This window comes from Urocitellus parryii, chromosome 1 (assembly GCF_045843805.1).
Source record: "Urocitellus parryii isolate mUroPar1 chromosome 1, mUroPar1.hap1, whole genome shotgun sequence".
NCBI lineage: Eukaryota > Metazoa > Chordata > Mammalia > Rodentia > Sciuridae > Urocitellus > Urocitellus parryii.
This window is the reverse complement of record NC_135531.1, coordinates 77,173,238-77,195,133: the sequence shown is the minus strand read 5'-3', so window position 1 is coordinate 77,195,133 and position 21,896 is coordinate 77,173,238. Positions and strand designations below refer to the sequence as shown.

The following is a 21,896-nucleotide window of genomic DNA, read 5'->3' as shown; positions in this document are numbered from 1 at the left end:
AGAAAGAAGATCTTAGAAGATAGAAAGATCTATCTTGCTCTTGGATAGGCAGAATTAATATTATCAAAATGACCATACTACCGAAAGCACTATACAGATTTAATGTAATTCCAATCAAAATCCCAATGACATTCCTCATAGAAATAGAAAAAGCAGTCATGAAATTCATCTGGAAAAATAAGAGATCCAGAATAGTTAAAGCAATCCTTAGCAAGAAGAGTGAAGCAGGTAGCATCACTACACCAGATCTTAAACTATACTACAGAGCAATAGTAACAAAAGCAGCATGGTATTGGCACCAAAACAGACTGGTAGACCAATGATACAGAATAGAGGACACAGAGACTAGCCCACAAAATTACAATTATCTTATATTAGACAAAGGCTCCAAGACATACATTGGAGAAAAGATAGCCTCTCTTCAACAAATGGTGCTGGGAACACTGGAAATCCATATGCAACAAAATGAAATTAAACCCTATCTCTCACCATGCACAACTCAACTCAACTCAAAATGGGTCAAGGGACTAGGAATAAAACTAGAGACCCTGCATCTAATAGAAGAAAAAATAAGCCCTAATCTCCATCATGTAGGATTAGGCCCTAAATTCCTTAATAAGACTCCTATAGCACAGAAATTAAAATCAAGAATCAATAAATGAGATGGATTCAAACTAAAAAGTTTCTTCTCAGCAAAATAAATAATCTGTGAGGTAAACAGAGAGCTACATCCTGGGAGCAAATTTTTACCCCTCACACATCAGTAGAGCACTAATCTCTAGAGTATATAAAGAACTCAAAAAGCTAAGCACCAAAAAAACAAATAACCCAATCAACAAATGGGCCAAGGACCTGAACAGACACTTCTCAGGATATACAATCAATCAACAAGTATATGAAAAAATGTTCATCATCTCTAGCAATCAGAGAGATGCAAATCAAAACTACTCTAAGATATGATCTCACTCCACTCAGAGTGGCAGCTATTATGAAGACAAACAACAAAAAGTGTTGGCGAGGATGTGGGGGAAAAGTACACTCATAAATTGCTGGTGGGACTGCAAATTGTACAGCCAATATGGAAAGCAGTATGGAGATTCCTTGGAAATCTGGGAATGGAACCACCATTTGACCTAGGTATCCCTTTCCTCAGTTTATACCTAAAGGACTTAAAAACAGCATACTTCAGGGACACAGCCACATCAATGTTTATAGCAGCACAATTCACAATAGCTAAACTGTGGAGTCAACCTAGATGCCATTCAATAAATGAATGGATAAAAAAATTCAGTATATATACACAATGGAATATTACTGAGCAATAAAAGAAAATAAAATCATGGCATTTACAAGTAAATGGAGTTAGAGAAGATAATGCTAAGTGAAGTTAGCCAATCCCCAAAAACCAAATGTCAAATGTTTCTCCAATATAAGAAGGCTGATTCATAGTGGGGTAAGGAGGGGGAGCATGGGAAGAATAGAAGAACTCTAGATATGGCAAGGGAGGAATATGGGGTTAGAAATGATGGTGAAATGTGATGAACATTATTATCCAAGGTACATGTATGAGGACCCGAATCAGTGTGAATATACTTTGTATACAACCAGAGATATGAAAAATTTGTGCTCTATATGTGTAATATGAATTGTAATGCAGTCTGCTGTCATATATAAATAAAAAATTAATAAAACAGTGAAAAAAAACCAAAAAACTTCTGTGTTGGGCTGGGTATAGTGGCACACGCCTATAATCCCTGTGGATCAGGAGGCTGAGGTAGGAGGATTATGAGTTCAAAGTAAGGTTCAGTATCTTAGCACCCTGTCTCAAAACACTAAAAAGGGCTGGGGATGTGGCTTAGGGGTTGAGCACACCTGGGCTCAACCCCTCAAAAAACAAACAAACAAAAAAATCTCCTACATTAATACAGGAGGTAAAACGATTAGATCTAAGAACCTTAACTTAAACCCGTGGATTGATCCATTTGATTAATAATTTGAATTACTCTTTTATTAGCAAATAAGAATTCTAGGCAGGTGGGCTGTGTCTACAGGGAGTGGGTCACTGGGGGCATCCCATGGGGATTATACATTTCTTCCTGGCCCCTCCTATTCTCTTGTTGCTTCTTGGCTACCATGAGCTGAGCAGTTTTCTTCCACCATACCCTTTTGCTACATCTCAGACACAGAGCAATCGGATTGACTGTGAATTGAGACCTCTAAAACCATGAGCCCAAATAAATATTTCTTCCCTGAAGATGTTAGTGTCAGGACGGTGAACTGAAATCTGTGGAATTATGAGCCCAAACAAACTTTTCTTCCTCTAAGTTGTTCTTGTCAGATAGCAGGTAAGAAAAATAACTCATATAGTAGTTAACTAACTAGTCCTAGGCCATCAAATTCCCATGGCTGAAGCACTTGATTATAGTCCCTAAGTATAGGTCACTTCCAAAGCCGATGCATGCATTGATTTCTGACCTCGCACCAGGTCAATATTTCATCAGGTCTACATGAGAGTTAGAAGTTTACTTTCAATTTGTCTCTAATGCTGTTAAGTTTCTTGAGGGCTTTGTATGACCTTATGTCCCAGTAGAGAGGACTTTGGATGTTCCTTCTTCAATCGTACCTGTTTAACACTGAGCTTTTTCACAAGCTTTCAGTTGAAGAGATGCTTCAGTATCACAACTATTTTATGTGGCATTACCAGGATTGGATCCAAGAATTCTGAAATGTAGCCTAAGATAATTCTCAAGATGCAAAATATTTTATGAATATCATTAGAAGAAGGCAGACTTAAAAGGAGAAGGGAATTTGACCTTTATTAAGGCCTGGGAATAAAATGATGAATAAGACAAATAAAAACAATTTCCTGTTCTGTAGGAAACATCTACTTATATGCTTATGTAGATGTTAAATATATAGCATATATATCTTTTAAAAGTGACTGAAATACATACTGGATCATAAAAGCCAAGGCCAAGTAGTTTAAACTATTCCCACTGCAAAACCCAGAATAACCATTTGCAGTGGGCTAATATTTCCCTGGAATTAGAATGTACTGAAGACAGAAACTTTTAGGATCAAAGCATGAACACTGGTATTTTTCTGAAGACTAAAAGTGTTAGTGAGAGTTTGACTTCGTTGTGTAAAACAGAAACCCACAGAGAGCCCTAACACATAGGGTTTATTTGGCTTATGTAACAAGAAGTCTAGAGGTTAAGTGAAGAGGTTTGGTGCAACTGACCAAGGAAGTGGTCCAGTATCCAAGTGCCTTCTGGCTTCCAGACCCACTTCAACGTGTAACTCTTACCTTCAGTGTGTCAAGGTTGTTATTCTATGAAGTTGTGTTCATATTCCACACAGAAAAGGTGGACGGCCAGGAATACAGTGTGTGTGCCAGCTGTTTGTCCCACCCCCTGTTTTTTAATTTGAGAAAAAGCAAAAAACAACTGTTCTAAAGACTCACTAGACTCACTATGACACATTGAGTGTATTTCATTGATTGAAGTTGTGCCATATTGCCACCTCATGTGACTTTTTTTTTTTTAAATTGGGCACATTGTGGTCTTAAGCAAAACTAGGACTTTTATTAGCAAAGAAGAGGGGAATGCGAACATATTGGATTGGCTACCAGAGGCATTTGCCATGTGCAGTTTTTCTCTTTCTTACCTTCAATTTTATATGAAACATTGTTAAAATAATTTTAAAAGCAAGAAATTGATTTCTTCCTCATTGGTTTCTATGGATTAATTACAACCAAGATTCCTTAGGCACTGCCTGAAGCTGACTAAAAGTTGGCCACAAATATTATTATTACCCTCGTGATGAACAGTGGCCCACAAGGATCAGTGTGTATGAAAGGCAAGGCTCTAACTGACCACAGCGGGTCAAAAGGAAGAAGAGCTCTTGCTATGCAGATAAAGAAAATACAGTAACACATTACTTGTTTTTGGTTTAGCAGCTTTACAACTTCAATTTCCTAAAATGCTATTCACTAAAAATCTAATGAAAGCCCTACATATAACTACATTTTTATTAGATACCTTAGGAAACATTTTAAAATACAGATGAAATTAATTTTAATGTATTTTATTTAACCAAAAATATCTACAATGTTATTACAGCATGCAACTAAGATGTACTTTTTTATCAGGATATCTTACATTATTTTTATACTAAATCTTTCACAGTAGATATTTAAAATATACTGTGAATTTTGTGTCCACTTTAAATTGGACATATAAGTAGTCAGAAAGTCACATGTGCTCAGTGAATATTGTTTCAGACAATATAGTTCTAGAAGCTTAGAACCAGAAAGTAGAAAGAAAATGTCTCCAAGCAAGTAAGAGCATTACTGCCATGTCCATAAGTTACTTTACAAATACTATAGACAATTTCTTCAAGTCCTTCATATAAGCCAGACATTCTGGCTACCACTTTAAGTGGTTAATTTGTTGAATCTTTATAATAACTCCATGAGAGATGTATTAATATTACCCCATTTCAAAGATGATGAAACTGAAGCTGAGAGAGATTAAGTAACTTGTCCAAGGTTACCCAGTTAACAAGGGTGGAACCAGTGTTTAAGTCCAAGGATTCGATTCTGGAGCCGATCCTATAGTATACACATAGATGAAGGCACCTCCACCCTTGGCCTCAACCTTGCCCTTGGAATTTGATTGCTCTATTTTTCCCACTCTTCTAACAAGCCAGGTCAGATGGCTTCTGGATCTACATAAACTGAATACTTGAAAATTCTATGCTGCAGAGAGGGCTGTGTTCTAATAGCTGGCAGAAATGATAGGTTAAAGACAAAGATTAACCCAGAATCAGAAGTTCAGTGAAAAGCAAAGCAAATTAGAAAGGGAAAAAGTCACAGGCCAGGGCTAGAAGTGCAGGGGCAAAGACATGTTTAAAATCCTGACAACCCTCTTAGCATTAGTATGTCATTCCTTTCTTCCCTTCATGGATAAAATTCTTGAAGAAGCAACTACTTTTGTGGTTTTCAATACTTGAGATTCACTCCTCAAGCTATGACCATCATGTCCCTGGAGTGCTCTCTCTCTCAATCCCTCTTACTCCCCCCTCACTCATGTTGGGGGAAGCTAGCTGCCATGTGAGCAGCAGCCCTGTGAAGAGGTCCATGAGGTGAGAAGCTGAGCCCTCCTGAGACAGCCAGCAGGAGCCCAGGTGTCCTGCCAACAGCTGTGTGAGTAAGTCTCCCAGGAGTGGGACCTGCAGCCCTGTCCAGCCTCAGACCACAGCAGCTATAGCTTTCATGTCTTGCTACAACCTCACGAGACATGCTGAGCCACTGCTGGGCTTCTGATCCACAGAAACTGTGAGATGAATATTTGTTTTATGCCCCTGAGTTTTAGGATGCTTTGCTACCCAGATAACTAATACAAGTAGTTTCTATGTGAAATAGGATGGCGGAGGGTGGGGGCTGCAGTCTGAGACTAAAATGATGATTCTGGACAGAGAGGAAGAAGATATTATGGAGCTTAAGCAGCTAGAACTTTTGGAATAGTTTGGAAATGGGCTTAGGAAAGGCAGAGATTTTAAAATCTCTGAGTTAGGCTTAATGAATGATGGTAACTTTCATCAAGACTGAAGTTTAAAATATTAGATTTAGGGGAAGAAAATGAACTTGAGATATTTGTAGGTCATCCATATAGAGTTGCCTGTTGAATAGTACGAAGTGTGTCTAGCCATAGAGATTGGGATGTTATCTGAAAAACAAAGGATAGTTGAAGACTTGGGTGAGGATGGTGAGATTGACAGAGTTGGAGGAAGTGTGTGTGTATGTGAGAAGTGATGGGGAGGCATGTTCTGAGGGACTCATAGAGTGAACCTTTGTCCCATGGAATATCCTGCCATCCTCCATGCCCAGAATCCTGGTGCCCCTGCAGAGCCCTGGATTAGAGGCTGCCTGTAAGACTGCAGTACCACTCTGCTCTGCTTTTGGGAGTCAGAGAACTCATTCAGTTTCAGCCTCCTTGGAAAATTGAGGCCTGTTAGTGAGCAAGAGAGGTGAGAGCCAGGGTGGGTGCTGAGTATATCTGCCCCAGAGGAATACGACAACTCATATGAGACAAATCACAGAAAGAAAGGAACTGAATTGCCCAATTCCTCATGGGTGAAAATTCCTGGGTTGACTATAGTTTTGACGAAATGAAGAATTAGCATGACTACAGCCTTCCCATCCTTTCTTTCTCATAAAGCCTTGAAGGACCTTGACAAATAATGTGAGAAACAAATACTGTGAGAATACAGTGAGACACTCTGTGACCATGTGGGACCTGTTTTGAACTGGTGAATTAGTTGGATAGTGCAGTGGGCGCTCTAATGTGCCAGCCTACTGCATTTTCAGGGAGGAAAGATCCCCTCATTGCTGGGAGTACTGCCCGCTGGCAGACCTCAGTGGTTGGAACTGCCTCAGGTAGGTGGTTGCCTTCCCAAGGTCATGCCCACTTCCAGGAACACCTTGCCTTTGGTGGTTGGTCAGTGTGGGTGTAAAGGCCTGGTACACTTCCTCTAACCATGAACAACTTTGAAGGGTCATCTCAGCTTCAGAGCGTCTTATGAATTCAGCTGAAATCTTCATTGGAATCTGTCATAGCTCAACTTTCCCTTCTGCACATTCTGTCTTTTGCTTCCTTTCTACAGATGATGATTTCAGTGTGCTCCAGAATGAGGCATCTATTTATCAGCCTCTGTCTCCGTGTCGTTTTCCTCCAGGTCCCCACCTGAGCCAGATGCCCGTGTTGGCCTGAAGCAAGAGACAGCTCAGCCTGGCGGTGGAGCATAACTGAAGAGGGAATGATGTAGGTTTGCTCTCACTGCTGTTTCTTGGTTGCTTTGAGGCAAACTGTTCCTACTTGTGTGTCATTTCACACTGTGGTCTAGGTGTCCTCTAGAAAGATCTGGAAGAGCACAGGGCCTCTGTCAGCAAGGAGCTGAAGTAGTAACAATAATGGTAAACTTGAGAACAACTGACCCCCTGGTAGTTGCTTCCATGCAATTTCACCTGCAAATGCCTCAAGAGTGGGAAGGCAGCTGCTCCTAACCTTGTTTCTTCCTGAAGAGCAAAAAGTGATCATGTGGCAGAAGTTATTTTGTAGAATGGGGAAGGTGTTTTTGAGTATATTTTTTCCTGGAATCTGGCTTTTTTCAACCACACTCTACTACCCCTGGGCTCACTGGAGCTGACAAGACCTCATGGAGACCAGGGTCTGGTTGAAATCCCCAGGACAAAATGAGTTCATCAAGCATTTGAGGGGATAGCCTTTGGAAAACCACTAGACAACAAGACTATTCCTACAACTATTCCTTCCAAAGAGAAATACTAGTACTAAAATGTGTAAAAATTCTTAAAGATTAATGGAAAATATTAAGAGGGAAGATATTAAAAAACTAAAAAACTATAAATAATAAAAACAAATAAAATTAGGCATGAAAACTACAATAGTTGCAATAAATAAAAATACCTTCCCATAGTTTCTCCCTGTAGAAGCCTGAAAATTTTTCTTCTTTGTCTCGTTACTTTAGGATTTATTGCCCTTTATTAAATTGTTATTTAAACAAGGCTCCTAAGCTACTCTGAGATAGTGACTCTCCTCCCATGTGATTTATACCGTTTGTGTAATAAACTTGCTTGTTTGTAGGCCTTGTTAATAGGCCTCCTGTTCCCCAAAATCTGTTCTGGCCATGAATTTAAAGGGTTAAGAAAAGAAGAAACTGTTTTCCACCTCTTTACTATTCAAAGGGCCATAGCAGAAATAATTCCTAGAAGTGTCTTCAGGTTCCAACTTAGTTCTTCCTTTCTCGGTCCTGGAAACCATTTTCTTCTAGTTTTGCCTCCTAATGAAGAATGCATCCTCTAACTAGTGGCTACAGTGTTTTTTTCCCAAGTGTAAAGGAGAGCACTTCCTTACTTAAAATGATCCTGTGGCTTATCCATTTTCTGAGAAAAAAAGCTCTCCTTTCCAGCTTCCTCTCCTCCCACCCTTCCCTTCATTTATTCTTATTCAACCCCACACACTTGCTCTCCCTCAAGCACACCTAGCTGTTTCCTAGCTCAGAGCCTTGGCATTCGCTTTTCCTGTTTAGCTTGCTCTCCCCTGCACTCACTCCATGGCTGCCTCTTTTCCATTGTTTAGTCTTCAACTCCAGTACCCACTTCTCAGGCACTGTTCCCCCAGTCACTTTCTACCATAACACCTCATTTTATTGTCTCCATAGCATGTGTTTACTTGCTTGTATTTATTTCCTGTTTTCCTTCACTAGCACAAGTCCTCTCTGTGTCAGGCACTTTTCTTACTTGTTTCCCAAAGCATCCCCTATGGGAAACTATACGCATGGCACATGGTAGGTGATCAATAAATATTTGCTGCCTGACTGATTTTTCTAACTTGACAGATCTCTTTAAGATTCAGTTGTTGGATGAAAGAAAAAAAAATGACTCCATAAAGCCACACATTATTGGCTCAAGGCTTATATTTACTTTCATAAGCAATATTAAATAGCCTCAGCCTGGGTGGTGTTCCACCTTCCCATTACTGCACTTCCAAGGAATGAAGAAGGCTTTGCTAAGGGATTTCATTAGTCAGATTTCACCTACCTCTCATTTGGCTCAAAACTGTTCTTCTGGAAAATTACCAAATGGTACTCATTTATATATAATATACATATAATCCATTCCTCTAAACCCCACAATGCTGACAGCGCTACCCTGGATTGCTGTCTGAGTCAGAGGCAGAAGGGGAGAGAATGTCAGGCGCTGCTGATGGTGACACATGACCTAGCAGTGGACTGCAGATTTGCTCATTATTTTCTTTGCGCTAGTACTTTTTTTCTGGCCTGTAAACAATATACAGGCTGAATTTGCCAGTGAATGCTTTTGATCTCCTAGCTTCATTTCTAGACAGACACTATTAAATTCTGCTGCACCCTCACCCCAACTGAGACATTTTCTCTTAGATGATCCGGTACACTGTTGGCTCCCTTCCTCATAACCATTCCCTACTTCTACCTGATTTGATTCATTCTCCTGCCTCTCCTGTCCTAGGGGGTATGTGTGGTAGGGAGAACTCATTCTGATGGTTCCACTCTTCTGGGTTGAGAGGCAGTTGGTTTAAATAGGAGCATGTGAAGCAATTCTGGACAAGGAGGTAAAAGGAGACACTTGCTGGGGGCACCTGGGTAAGCTTTCTTGAAGAGGGATATTGCCTTCTTTACTAAGTGTTATTGTGTCAGTGTGTGATACTTGGAGCTGCAGAAGGCATCTTGTGATTCTGAAGGAAAGGAAATGGCAGGGATAGAGTACAGAAAACACCCAGTTGCTTGATGATGATGTTAAGTCCTAAATTAGCCAAACCGTAGACTTAATTTTTGTTACATAAGCTAATCAGTGTGCTCTTATATTTTAAAAAATTTGGTTGAGGTTTCTGTTATGTGTATGTAGCTAAAAACACTGTATCAGTAACTTATCAGTAATAATGTCAGTTGAAATAAAAACGTATCAGTTGATAAGTATTTACTTAATATCTACTCTAGTCCCATGCATAATATATAATGGTTCTATCCTTCAAAGAATAGTTCAATTCAATGATTTTTATAAACTTGAGTTTACAGGGTGGGGAAGACAGGAAACTTGTAAAAATACTGATTCCCTGGCTTTGCCATAAACCTGAATCATAATGTTGGGGTGGATCAGGAGAGCAAGGTAATGTATCTTAAGTACTTACCAATTCTAATGTATTCTGGAGACAGAACATGACTGATTTAAGATTGGTTGTGTGAATCAGCAAATCATACAAAGCAGGATACACAATGAAGTGCTGATATGTAATATGGAATATGGGCTGTACACTTTGTAGATACTCAGAAACAGCTTGGTCAGTTGGAAAGCTGAATAGATTGAGGGTAGAATACAGGCGCCTTCACTTACTAGCCAAATGTTTCAGTTGCTTCATTTTTAAACAGGGCTGATAGGTCCTACTTTGCTGTATGTTTTTAAGTTTAGAGACAACAAGTGAGATGTCCATAGTAGGATGCCATACTGCTGTACCACAGTCTAGGGAGGGCCCCCACACACTCACTCTTGTGGAGAGCTGTATGTAATCAAGCTTGTATCCAGGAAAAGCAAAGAGGAAGCAGACATAAGCCAGCAGAGGGATCAGTGGCACAGGGCTGCCACCTTGCTCACATGCAAGTTTGTGGTTTTGTCTGTCATAGCTAGTCTCAATGTTTTTTCTATTTGGCACACTGAAGAAGCCTCTAAGCAGGGCAGCACCTACTGCCATGCACACTGATTTGCCTGCAACCATGGAGACATGAAGTGAAATATACAAAAGCTGGACTATAGTTATTTCTTTTCATTTAGTTTCTAAAGTTTATTTTTTTAAAGTTATATTTAAATAGAGCTTTCTTTTTGAAAATTATTTTCATGCCACAGATTTTCTGTCAATGGGATATAATTATTATGTTTATTAAGAATGCTCAATGAAGTACCAAATGATGCCCTGTTTAGTTATATTTATATGATTAAGATAAATGTAGGACTTACATTTTTTTCCAATTTCTAATGCTATAAGGCAAGGGAATGTTCATTTTCAGTTGCCCTTTCTAGAACAACAACTGTAAGAACAAACACATAACCATCTTCAAGAGAAATTCTTAAAGATACTATTATTCAAATCATCAAGTTACCCAAAAGGTTATAACCCAAGGCCTTTCACTAGTAGCAAGGTGTGGCCACCAAGAGTCTAAAATTACATAATTTAAAAGCCAACAACCTATGTGCTCTATCAGTAAGCTGTATTAGTAGAACCTCTATTTAATTTAATTGTTCAAGGAAAAAAAATACCTGAGATTTCAGACTAGTCCACATGGAGGTAGTAGCCACAGGAGAAAGAACTCCTAGAGGGCCTTTTCAGAGATTTTTGGACTTTGCATAGATCACTGATTGTGTAGCTGACAAATGAATCTGAACAGATTTTCCACATACTCTGAGTTCTGTTTCTCTGCAATTCGGTGTGACTTACACCAGCTGTGCCGTAGCTGGCAGAGGCATCAGTACATGAGCCTCTCACTTTGCTGCCTGTTCTGTCCTTGTGAAGAGAGCACTAAATTTACTTAGGAGCTTCTGATAACCATTTTGGCAACCTGTAAATGCTCAGAGACAAAAATTTGAAAATTTAAATCCTCTTCTAGAACACAAAAGGGCATAACAAGAAAATTCTCTACATTTTTATGAGATCAATTTTATGACTAGTTACATTTTGAATGCATAGAGTCCTACAAAAAATGTCAAGTGAAATTTTAGTGAATCTTTCAATGCCTCACGAAAATAATCTGAATGTATGGGGAATGATGAAAAAAATATTTTCTATAGTTTCTTCACTTACAAAGCTGGCAGATGGATTTAGGAATTAGGTAGCTGTCAATCTCTGCTGCTTAGATTAACATAAGGCTGAGTGCTCTTGCCGGTGAGGGATGCAATTCAAGTTTGGAGGGTACAGTCCAGAAAGAGACCCCAGGCCAGTGGGGTTGAGCCAGCATGGAGGCTGCACAAGGAGCAGGAGCCTGGGAAAGAGATGCTTCTAAACAGTGGCACACCCAAGAAGATTAGAGAGAGAGACAGAGATGGTGTGGACCTTTCCTGTGAAAAGTCACTCTGTGAGGCAAACCCCTCATGTGGAGAAAAGTTTCAATAAAATTGAAATCTTAGTGATGGACTTGGTATGACTCCCTTGTTTTCTTGTGGAGGCATCGAGGTAGGTCCTGTGTGAGTGTGGGCAGAGCATGCTTCCGGGCCACACATACAGGTAAAACACATGTATGCTGCAGCTGCAATTGTCGTGGTGATGTTTGGAGCACTGTGGTGTTTGGTAGTCCTCTGGAGACACTTTCTTGTATTGCAAGACTTGTTTCCCGGGAGGTGTTTGTTTTTGTGTATGTATGTCTCTAGGGTAGAGAATACTGTGGGTGGAGTCAGAAAAACCTGAGTTTAATTTCTGTCCTGCTCTGTCTGGTGGAGAGAATGACTCCTGCCCTACCCAGCTGGCTGAAGGGATCAATTTAAATAATGCACCTCAAGTGCTTTGGGATATCTAAAATGCTTTACACCTGTGTTTTTGTAATTACTTGATGGCAATGTGGGCTGCATTGTGTCTCCCAAACAGACATATTAAAGTCTTAATATCCAGTATCTCAGAATGTGACCCTATTTGAATCAGGGTCATTGCAGACGTAATAGTTAGGATGGAGTCACACTGGAGTAGGGTGGGCCCTAAATCCAGTAGGACTGGTGTACCTATCTGAAGACGGCCACATAAGGACAGACACAGGAAGAACGAAAAGATGGAGGCAGAGATTGAGGAGATGAAGGACAATCTGCATTTACCAGAAGCTAGGAGGAAGACACAGAATAGATTCTCCCCTATAGCTCTCAGAAGGAAACAAATCCTACTGACACCTTGACTTTTGAGACTATTAGTGTCCAGAGTTGTGAGACCAAAGGAAAAAAAATCTGTTGTGTTATGGTAGCCTGGGAAATTAATACAGATGGTAAGTTACTTAAGGTGAGGGAAGTCCTAGGCCAGGAGAAATGTTATGGAATTTATTATAACATTATCTTAGTTCCATTAGTACTTATAACCAACATATCACTTTCAAAAATATTATTTCATTATTTATTTCCCAAAACTATCCTGTGAATGTAAGTAAAATTTTTCTTAGAAGGAAACTGAGGCTTGGGGGTTATCAGTAACTCAGCTGGGAAACATTGGGACATGCGTCTCCTCTTTCTCCTATATCACAGCAGCTTTGCTGAGGACAATTAGTGGCTCTCTATGTTATATTTGCTCTTTTCTCTGAGAGGTGAGGTGTGTTTATTCCTCTCCTTGCTACTCAACTTGCTTCAACATCATGTAATTTTTCACTCTGGGCACCTTCCCTGCTTGGTTCACATCTCCTCTCTACAGTGGTGTCACAGGGGCTCCTTCTTGAGAACTGAGACTGGCTGCAGCCGGACCTCAGCAGGGTCTTTTACTAAAGCAGAAGCTCTTAGATGTGATGGGCATGAATTGCCTCCTGGGCTGGAGGCACTGAACGTCACCTGGGCAGCCTTTGCCATGACAGATTTGGGATTCTTGGGGATGTGCCTGGACCTAGCTTAGTCTTGTTCTCTTGAGGTCAAGGGGTCAGTGAGAAGATGAAAAAGAGAATAAAAGACTGTGCCGTGGCTGGTAGCAGCACCATCCATCCTGACAGGACCTGCATGGAGAGCTCGACAGCAGCGTTTTGTCTTCCTTTCTTAAATACTGTGGAGTGAAATATCTGTCTTTATCACTTAGTAACGAAAACAGTGCATCATCGTATAATAAAATGTCTCCATGGTGCTGAGAAAACCTTAAAAGCAAATAATTTTATACTCTGAATGCCACATTCTAATTTCAAGGAGAAATTATTAGTCATTCTTCATTTTGACCCTTTGACTTACTCAAAGTTTTATCTATCCAAATTTTAAATATCATTCTTTGATTGTCAACCAGACCCTCATCTTCTCAAAATGTACTCTTGAGAGAAATACTGAGATTACTAAGCCTGGACAAATTAATCCATTTGTAAGTTGTTTTTTGTAAGGGAAACTTAGAACTTTCCTCGGAGGCAGCAGAGTCTCAGGATTCTTTCTATCCAGAGACTTCCAAATAAAATTCCAGACACATGGTTCAAATTCATACTTCCATCCTTTTTATTTTTCCTGTCCTCCTTGCTCTCTTTTTATACCTGCCTTAAAAACTTGACTCTTTCTCAAGATGTCCACATGGCTCAAACCTTCCTGTCTTGGTCTTGGCTCAAAGGCCAATGTCTCAGTGAGGCCTGTGCTCCTCCCTACCTGGCTACCCAGCAGTACATACTATTGCCTCTTTCTAGAAGGGAGCTCCACTGGGAAGGGATCTTTGTTTAATTTGTTCACTGGTGACTCTCCAAGTTCCTACCACAGTGCCTACCTACAGTATAGTAGGTGTTTAATGAGCATCTGTTTAGCACTGGTTTTGACAGTAATTAGTTTTTGAAGACTAGAGCATCTTAGGGTTAGAAGCAACCTTAGAATGTATTTGATTCTCCACCCCCAGCAAGAGGGTCAGTCAATTGAAGAAAAACAGGAGGTTTATGAGCAGAATTTGTTTTCTGTTTAAAATTAAACCCCTTGGGAGAATAGTACATGTTTTTCAATTGTAATTTAAATAATTACTTTATTTCATAGAAGAATGTTGATGGGAATTCAGGGCAGAGGTGAGAAGGAGCAAGTGCTCATCATTGATCACTTGAAACTCCCTCCCCACTTCATAGAGCTGATTGTCAGAGAAGAAATGTTCTTTTTCCCAAGTTCATATAGCTGATGGGAGGCAGATTCAAGAGCAGACCTGAGGTGTCCTGATTTCCATTAGTGCTCTTTCCACCAGCAGAAGAAAAAGAACAAGAAAAAGGGCTTTGGTGCTTTTCTGCTCAAATAGGCACTGGATACACTGTCCTAAGGTCAGTGGATGCCTGCTCATTGTGAACAGTTGTGGAACTGATGAACAAATGTGGAAATCAGAATTACTCATAGATTTTGATATAACGTTGAAGCCAGAATTAGACAGGCAGTCAGTATAGATAGGTAAATCGAGTCATGTCGGATCAAGGAGGCCAATTTTGAGTGAGTCCCGCAAGTTGGAACTGTCCCCTGAGGAACCGAAATGTTAATTCCTTCTGAGCCCTTCCTCCACCCTTACCAAGAACATCCTCCTGTTCTCTAATGTTCAAACTTCAACATTTGAGGGAGCACCCATAACTGGCGGTATCAATGATTGTATTATCAGTGGCATTTTGCCATCCTGTGTCCCATGGATTGTTGATATGACCTAACATTTAACCTACTAATAATATGTGAGAGGTTGCTGCAGCTGTCTGAGTCTGAGAAGGGCATTGTAAACACAACCATATTGCCTGTCTCTATCGAACATATCTCCAGTCCAAGCTTTTTCATAGGATGGGCATTACCTCTTTTCCTTGTTGGATTTTTACTTTTGGGGATTGTTATTATTTGTTCTGAGCATCGCCTTTGAATGTATCCATATATATTTATTAAAATTGAACCTCAGAGAAATGTAATATGCATTCTGTCAGTTTAATGAGTCATTAATGACTTTTACTTGTCTAAGTTCTTTGTTTGCATTTCAGTACATTTGTTGTGCCCAGTGAATGCTCTGATTTGTAGGGTGCAGTTATTTAAAACTTGCTCTTCACTTAGTTCACTGGATTACATATGTCCATTCAAAATGTCTGCACTGATGATTGAAATGCCAGGACATGGGTTTGCTCTTCCAGTTAGTCAGCTACCTATAAGTCTACCACTGATGTTAGGTTGGTTTGAGGTGATTAAGCAACCCACAAGCACGAAAGAAACACTAATCAGGCACAGACGGAACTGCCTGTCAATCAGTGGGGTCTCCTGGCCAATCATGAATCTTAGCCAGCAACCCATCCCCACCAACCCTGGTAGGACAGGGTACTCTAAAAACCCCTTTTCCTGTTCCAAGCCCTCTCTTCCTGCCATAAGCCCAATAAAAATTCCAGTCCTGTCGAGCCTCCCGCCAAGGGCTTCTCCTCAGACCCTCTTCTTACCCACTCTGTCAGTCTGAGGGTTCCTCCTGGGAGTGAAATCTCAATAAAGCCTTGATCAGCGGTCTTCTTAACATCTGCCTCATTTTGGTCACTGCTGCCTGACCTTGCAGAACCGTAATGATTCAATTGTTCTACCCTTAGTTTCCATTAAATTTGTCAATCGCTATTCATCAAGAATTGGTATCCATGCAACATGGTGGGCTACTATAGGGTTATCACAAGCACAAGGTTAGAGAGTCTCTGCCTTTAGGGAGTTGCAGTCTAGTCTGAGATTATAGGGGAGAGATCAGAGGAGAACTGACCATCTCAGGAGGTAAAGGGAAAGTTCTAGACATGTGATTCAGACAGCAAGAGAAGGATACAAGAAAGATCAAGGTAGAAATTAATGTTGTGGCCAGATAATCCTCATCATGCTCTTATAGACTATTTCTCCTCTTTGTTTTAATTTTAGTTTCTCTGAAATCCAAGATGTTAAAAAAAAAAAAAAGTCCTGGCTTTCTGAAATTCATTACCATCTTTCCAGGAATTTTTTCTCTCATTCCTTGAAACGTAGGTCACCAGTGTGCATTAAACAAAGCCTCTTGGGTTTACACTGGAATTGATAGATGAGAAGAACGATTTCTAATTTCCATTTGTCACATGAAATCAGGTAGGAACAAGTCTCTTTTTTTTTTCTTGGGTGGTAAGGTGAGCTAATATCTCCATTGATAATTATTTTTGTATGCACCATATTCATTGTCCTTAATGCAGCAAAAAATTCATTCATCAAATGTAATATTTTTTCAACAATACAAAAATCATTTTTCCATGTTTGGTCCCATGTTGTTTAAATTATAAACTCATGGTTACATAAGCAATTATAAGTTAAGGGGAGTATGAAAAGAGGGACTAAGTATTGTGGTTGGATTATTTGGAATGAATTAAATTAAAAGGGAGAAGAACAGGGAAATTCTTAATTGTGGAAATATCAAAATAAAAATCAGTGAATTTAGAAGTTTATCATTTTAATTGGTCATTTTTTAAAAAATGGAAGTATAATATATAGATTGTTTCTTCATCAACTCATTTTATTTATTTGATCCTATTTTGTGGTTATTATATATGTTTTAGAATCAGATTTTTTTAAATAAAAGCTATACCGGACCCTGGAGCTCTAGTCCAACCCTTTTGTCCTTACATGAAAACAATTAAAACCCAGAGACTGGCTGGGGTTGTGGCTCAGAGGTAGAGTGTTCACCTAGCATGCATGAGGCACTGGGTTCGATCCTCAGCACTGCATAAAAATAAAGATATTGTGTCCACCTATAACTAAAAAATAAATATTAAAAAAACCCCAGAGACATTATGGGACTGACTGAGGTCACACAGCAAATTAGTGAGTGAGCAGAGTCCAAGTCTCAAATGTACTGAAAATATTAATGAGAACATCAGACCAAATTATGCTCCCTTGATATGCTGAATAGAAGACAATTCAAATAAATACACATTGGCTCTGAAATCCCACCCTTACCAACTAGAATTCTAGGAACTTCTGGATAATATGATGTATTAATAATACATCATCATCATATTTTTATGTGCCCAGAATTGTTCCCCTTCTGTATACTCACCCTGGATGAGATCTAACTGTGCCACTGTAAATAGAAGAAAGAAAATTTTTCTGATGATCACTTTAATATTTCAAATTTTCTTGAGTTTTTGTCATAAAATGTTAACGGATCAACTTGGCTACTCTGAGATTCACGGTTAGCTATATCTGAAATTATCAAATGTAATTTACAGCCTGTGCTATATTATTTTACAAATAAATTTATAGGGATCTACGAAAGTTCTTTAAAGAGGGTAAAATCTGCTTGCTCTGTGGTCAAAAAGGAATAGGATAGAGATTCATCTTTCTTTAGATGGTTGAGAATTTCTGAAAGCAGAGAACTAGTTTAGATGACCTTAAAGGTCTTATTTAGGCACTTTAATCTCTGACTGAATCATTAAATGTAGTAAATACATAAAAGGAGTAATTTTATAGACTTACTTGTCAACATATTCAACTAGATCTGTAGAATTCTTGGTTGACATTTTAGCTGGAGAAAATTTTACCTGAAACAAAGGTCAAGAATTTAAAATATATTCTCTGCTATGTTAAAATCCATTTTATCCTTAAAAAAATGTTTTTATTTCAAACAAAACATAGCTTGTAGACCATCATCCCAGTTAATCTTGCCCATGTCCCATAGATATTGCTAGTGGCCATAATCAAAATCAAGTTCCCAGGAGATACTAAAGAGCAGTTATTTCATAGATTTCATATCACAGAAAAACTTTTGAAAAAGTTAAAGTCATAGATTACTCCTAGATAATCCCTAAATGAAATGTCTAGTGATTATTGACTGAGTTATGAAAGAAGTCCTCATAGAGTGAATTATTCTGGATGTGCTGATTTCCTAGGGGAATCAGTTCAGTTTTGAAACAAGCTAGAAAACTAGTCTCTTCAAATAATTTTATGTTCTAAGAAACTTGGATATCAGATTATTGTAGTCAATTAGAAAAAATAAAAGCACAAAGCATAGCTATGTGCATAATTTACTTAACTGACAACCTCTAACCTAATAAATGGTAATTCTAGAAAGTTATATTTATACAAAGGTTGATCATTTGGCAACATTTCTATGGGAAAGAGGTTACTCAATATACTCATTGTTTTGCACATGCTGAAAATGCTTTAAACTCCATTTTTTAATTTTTTAAGTTTAAAAACAAAACAGTTTCATTTTCTCATGTTTGGTCCTATGTTGTTTAAATTATAAACTCATAGTTATATAAGTGATTATAAGTTAAGGGGAGCATGAAAAGAAGGACTAAGTTTGGTGGTTGGATTATTTGGAATGAATTAAATTAAACAGAAAAAATAGGGAAATTCTTAATTGTGGAAATATCAAAATAAAAATCAATGAATTTAAAAGTTTATCATTTTAATCGTTCATTTTTAAAAAATGGAAGTCACTGAAGTCAATATCACTGAACTGAATCTACTAGGGAGAGTGTGATTGGTATTCTTTCTCATTTAAAAAATTAAACAAAACATATTCCCATGGTATATTATTCTTGGTTTATATTCCTTTATATCCTAATGATTGCAGGAATGTGTTAAGACCCACAAACAAAAATCAGTCCTTTAACAAATGTCTGTGGAACCACCACATATTGATTCAGGACTGGAAAACTTAATAGAAAATCTCCCTCTTCAAAACAACAACAAACAAAACTTAAAAATTAGAAAAGTCCATTTTCCAGGAAGCTAATTAATGACCCCTGATAATATGCAGGTTTTCCTGACCCAGCCCACTTGTGGTGGGCAACCAGAAGAGGTTCCAGGCTGCTTGTGACAGAGTTGGTGAGCTACTGTATAGTGCTTTGACCCTCATTGTGGAATGGCTGTGGATGCTCCTAAGCCTAGCTTGGCACTACTAACCATTGGGCACTCACGGGTGCACATTCTGGAAACCATCCTAAATCCTTAGCGATCAGACTGGTCTTCCCTGGCACACGCTTTTATTCCTGTTTCCTGCTGGAATTGTACTGGGCCCTGGGGTCCTTGCCTAGATCATGCTAGTTCTTTCCTTCCCATCTCTCTGCTGCCCCCCTAGGCCAGTGAAAATCTGGTTTTGTTATTTCCTCAGCAACTGGTTGGTCCTTGCTTTACATGTTTGGTACCCAGTAGCCGCTGTAAGTATTTGTGCATTGAAAAAGTATGTTGAACAATACGTCCCTGAGCTGTTATTTTTCCTTCTCTTTCTAAACTGTAATAGGTATGTGTGTATGTGTGAGAGTATTCATACATGTGTGTTTTAGGTTAATTAATTAATTTTGGTACCAAGAATTGAATCCAAGGGTGCCACATTAACCACTGAGCCACATTCCCAGCCTTTTTTACTTTGAGACAGGTCTCGCTAATTTGCTTGGGCCTTGCTAAGTTGCTGAGGCTGGCTTTGAACTTGTGATTCTCCTGCCTCTGCCTCCTGAGTCACTGGGATACAGGTATGCACCACCATACCTGGACTACGTGTTTTAATTTAATTTTATTAATTTTAAGCCTCATTTGGAAGAAGATGAATAGCATCCTTTTAAAAATACACCCAGTACACACACACTTTAAAGTTAAAAGAGTTAAACATGATGGAGGAAAATTTGGAAAAGTATAAGAAATTTAAAAATTACATTAAAAATCTTATTTATAATTCTACTACCTACAGCAAAATAATCACCATGGTAGTGCAATTATTTCCTCTTTTAAAATGCATCTTACATACCTAAGGCAGTACTTAAAATTCTACATCTTTGTTAATTTAACATAGGCGTTTGTTCTTATTCATCTCCTTCCTATAGGCTGGAATATGATTTTATATAAAAATTGTCTCAGAGTCAAACAATTTGATGGTTATTATGGGATTGTTTTAAATGTGTCACTTTTCATCTTTTTCATAAGAATATTTTAAAATGTTATAATTCTTATGACTTTATGAACTCTAAAATCCTTTCTTGCATATAATGGAATTTCATTCTTCCAAAAGAGTGGGTATCACTATTTTTGTATTAGGGATAATTATTTTAAGTAACTGAAATCTTTTGTTATTATAGAAAATAATTAAGATGATTGTTTTTATAGGTGGAGAACTTGAGAATCAGAAGTAATAGAACTGCTCAAGATGATTTAAATGATGACAATATAACTACTTTAGTTATTAACTGAGCTCTTCCTACCTGCTAAGCACTTTATCTAAGTGGCTCATTGAAACCCTACAACTTTGTCTGATAGGCCTAACTAGCTCATTTTGTAAAAGAGTAAACAGAGAGTTTAAGAAATCACCTAAAATCACACAGTTTGTGGAATGGTCAATAGAGACCCCGAATGAGTACTTGATGTTGTACTGGCTTTCGGGTGCTCTTTCCATATAAAAAGGCTACATCCACTGAGCAGGTGTTACGAGAATTACCAAAGTCTAAAAACAATGATTGTTTATAAGATCCTTTTTAATTAATGTGGAAGATATGACTAGTACTAATAAAAGAAACTTTTTTTTTAGCTATTGTCTTTTTTCCTGTTAAAGTCTGTACCTGGAGTTCACCTTGGCTCCTTTTGAACCTTCATAAAAAAAATCAGTATGAAATAAAAAAATTATTCCATATATTGAAATCAGTCCAATTCATGTATAGAGACCCTTCTACTTTTCAGCGTATGCTGTCATCAGTCACTATTTTAAGGCAGAATAAGCAAACAATATGGGAAGACTGAAAAGGAAAACCAATCTTCCAAGATGTCTTAAAACTCACTAAGCAACTTTGAGCTTTAAAGAAGCTGAGCAAAATATTCTATTTTTGATATGAATATCTAAAGTACTTGCTTTTTTTTCTTGGTCCCTGGCTGAGCCAGGAAGGGGGCCATCAGGTTCATCCGGTTGTTCCTCTGCAGTCGGGGTGGCACTTTTGTTTACTTCTGTATCTAGGCAACCAGAATGCAGAATCAGCTCAGGAACTATGAGAGTGAATTTTTGCACTGATGTTTTTATTTTATTTTTTTAAATTAAGGTAGTTTTTGTAGATGTAAAAGTTGAAAGAAAGGCTTCAAATTTGTTTTACACTTGTCCTTCCCCCCTACCCCTACCCCAGTTTTCACCATACTGGTATCACAGCCAGAGTCAGCAGGTGGAGTGTATCCTCACGGGTAATTCCATGAGATATTTAGGAACTTTGTAGAGATCAAACAGTCCTAAAATCATAGAGAATAATTTCATACCCTACTTTGCCCAAGCTATCTTTCGGAGGGGTTTCTTTGGGATTTATTACTTTGTTTATATGTAATAAGAAGTAAGATAGTGAAGAATGAGAAATTTGAGTAGTTCATGAGGTAAATACCTGAACTCATGAGGCTTGATTTCTCAGTTTTATTTTTTGTTGATTTGAATCTTTTAAAAGGAAAGAGATTTTTTTTTCTTTCTTAGAAAGCCCAAATACCAAGGAATCTCGATTGCAGGCTAACTGAAGTCTTCGTGTTTCTGGAGCATCTTCTCAAGTGTGGCTCAGCAGCATTGTGACTGCAGGAAGGATCTGTGATGTCAGTGGGGCTGCCTCAGACTTTAAATCATTAAATCCCTGGGATTTAGAAGTTTATGAGGTTTTTCCTTAATGCTCATTGTCATAAAAATCACCAGGACTTTCCTTCTTTGTCT

The 21,896-nt window shown here is 38.5% G+C and overlaps 1 protein-coding gene across 1 annotated transcript in view; it reads right to left on the bottom strand.

The window, feature by feature from the left end:
- The window catches only part of Fam81b (family with sequence similarity 81 member B), a 62,126-nt gene extending 40,432 nt beyond the window's left edge, over nucleotides 1-21,694 (bottom strand). The window contains exons 1-3 of the mRNA XM_026385913.2: nucleotides 21,583-21,694; nucleotides 21,072-21,169; nucleotides 17,705-17,769 (exon numbers count right to left, since the gene is read on the bottom strand). Of these exons, the coding sequence (XP_026241698.1) occupies nucleotides 17,705-17,769; nucleotides 21,072-21,169; nucleotides 21,583-21,592 (173 nt within the window). The 5' untranslated portion in view covers nucleotides 21,593-21,694. The remainder of the gene's footprint in view (nucleotides 1-17,704; nucleotides 17,770-21,071; nucleotides 21,170-21,582) is intronic.
- Nucleotides 21,695-21,896: the final 202 nt, after the last annotated feature.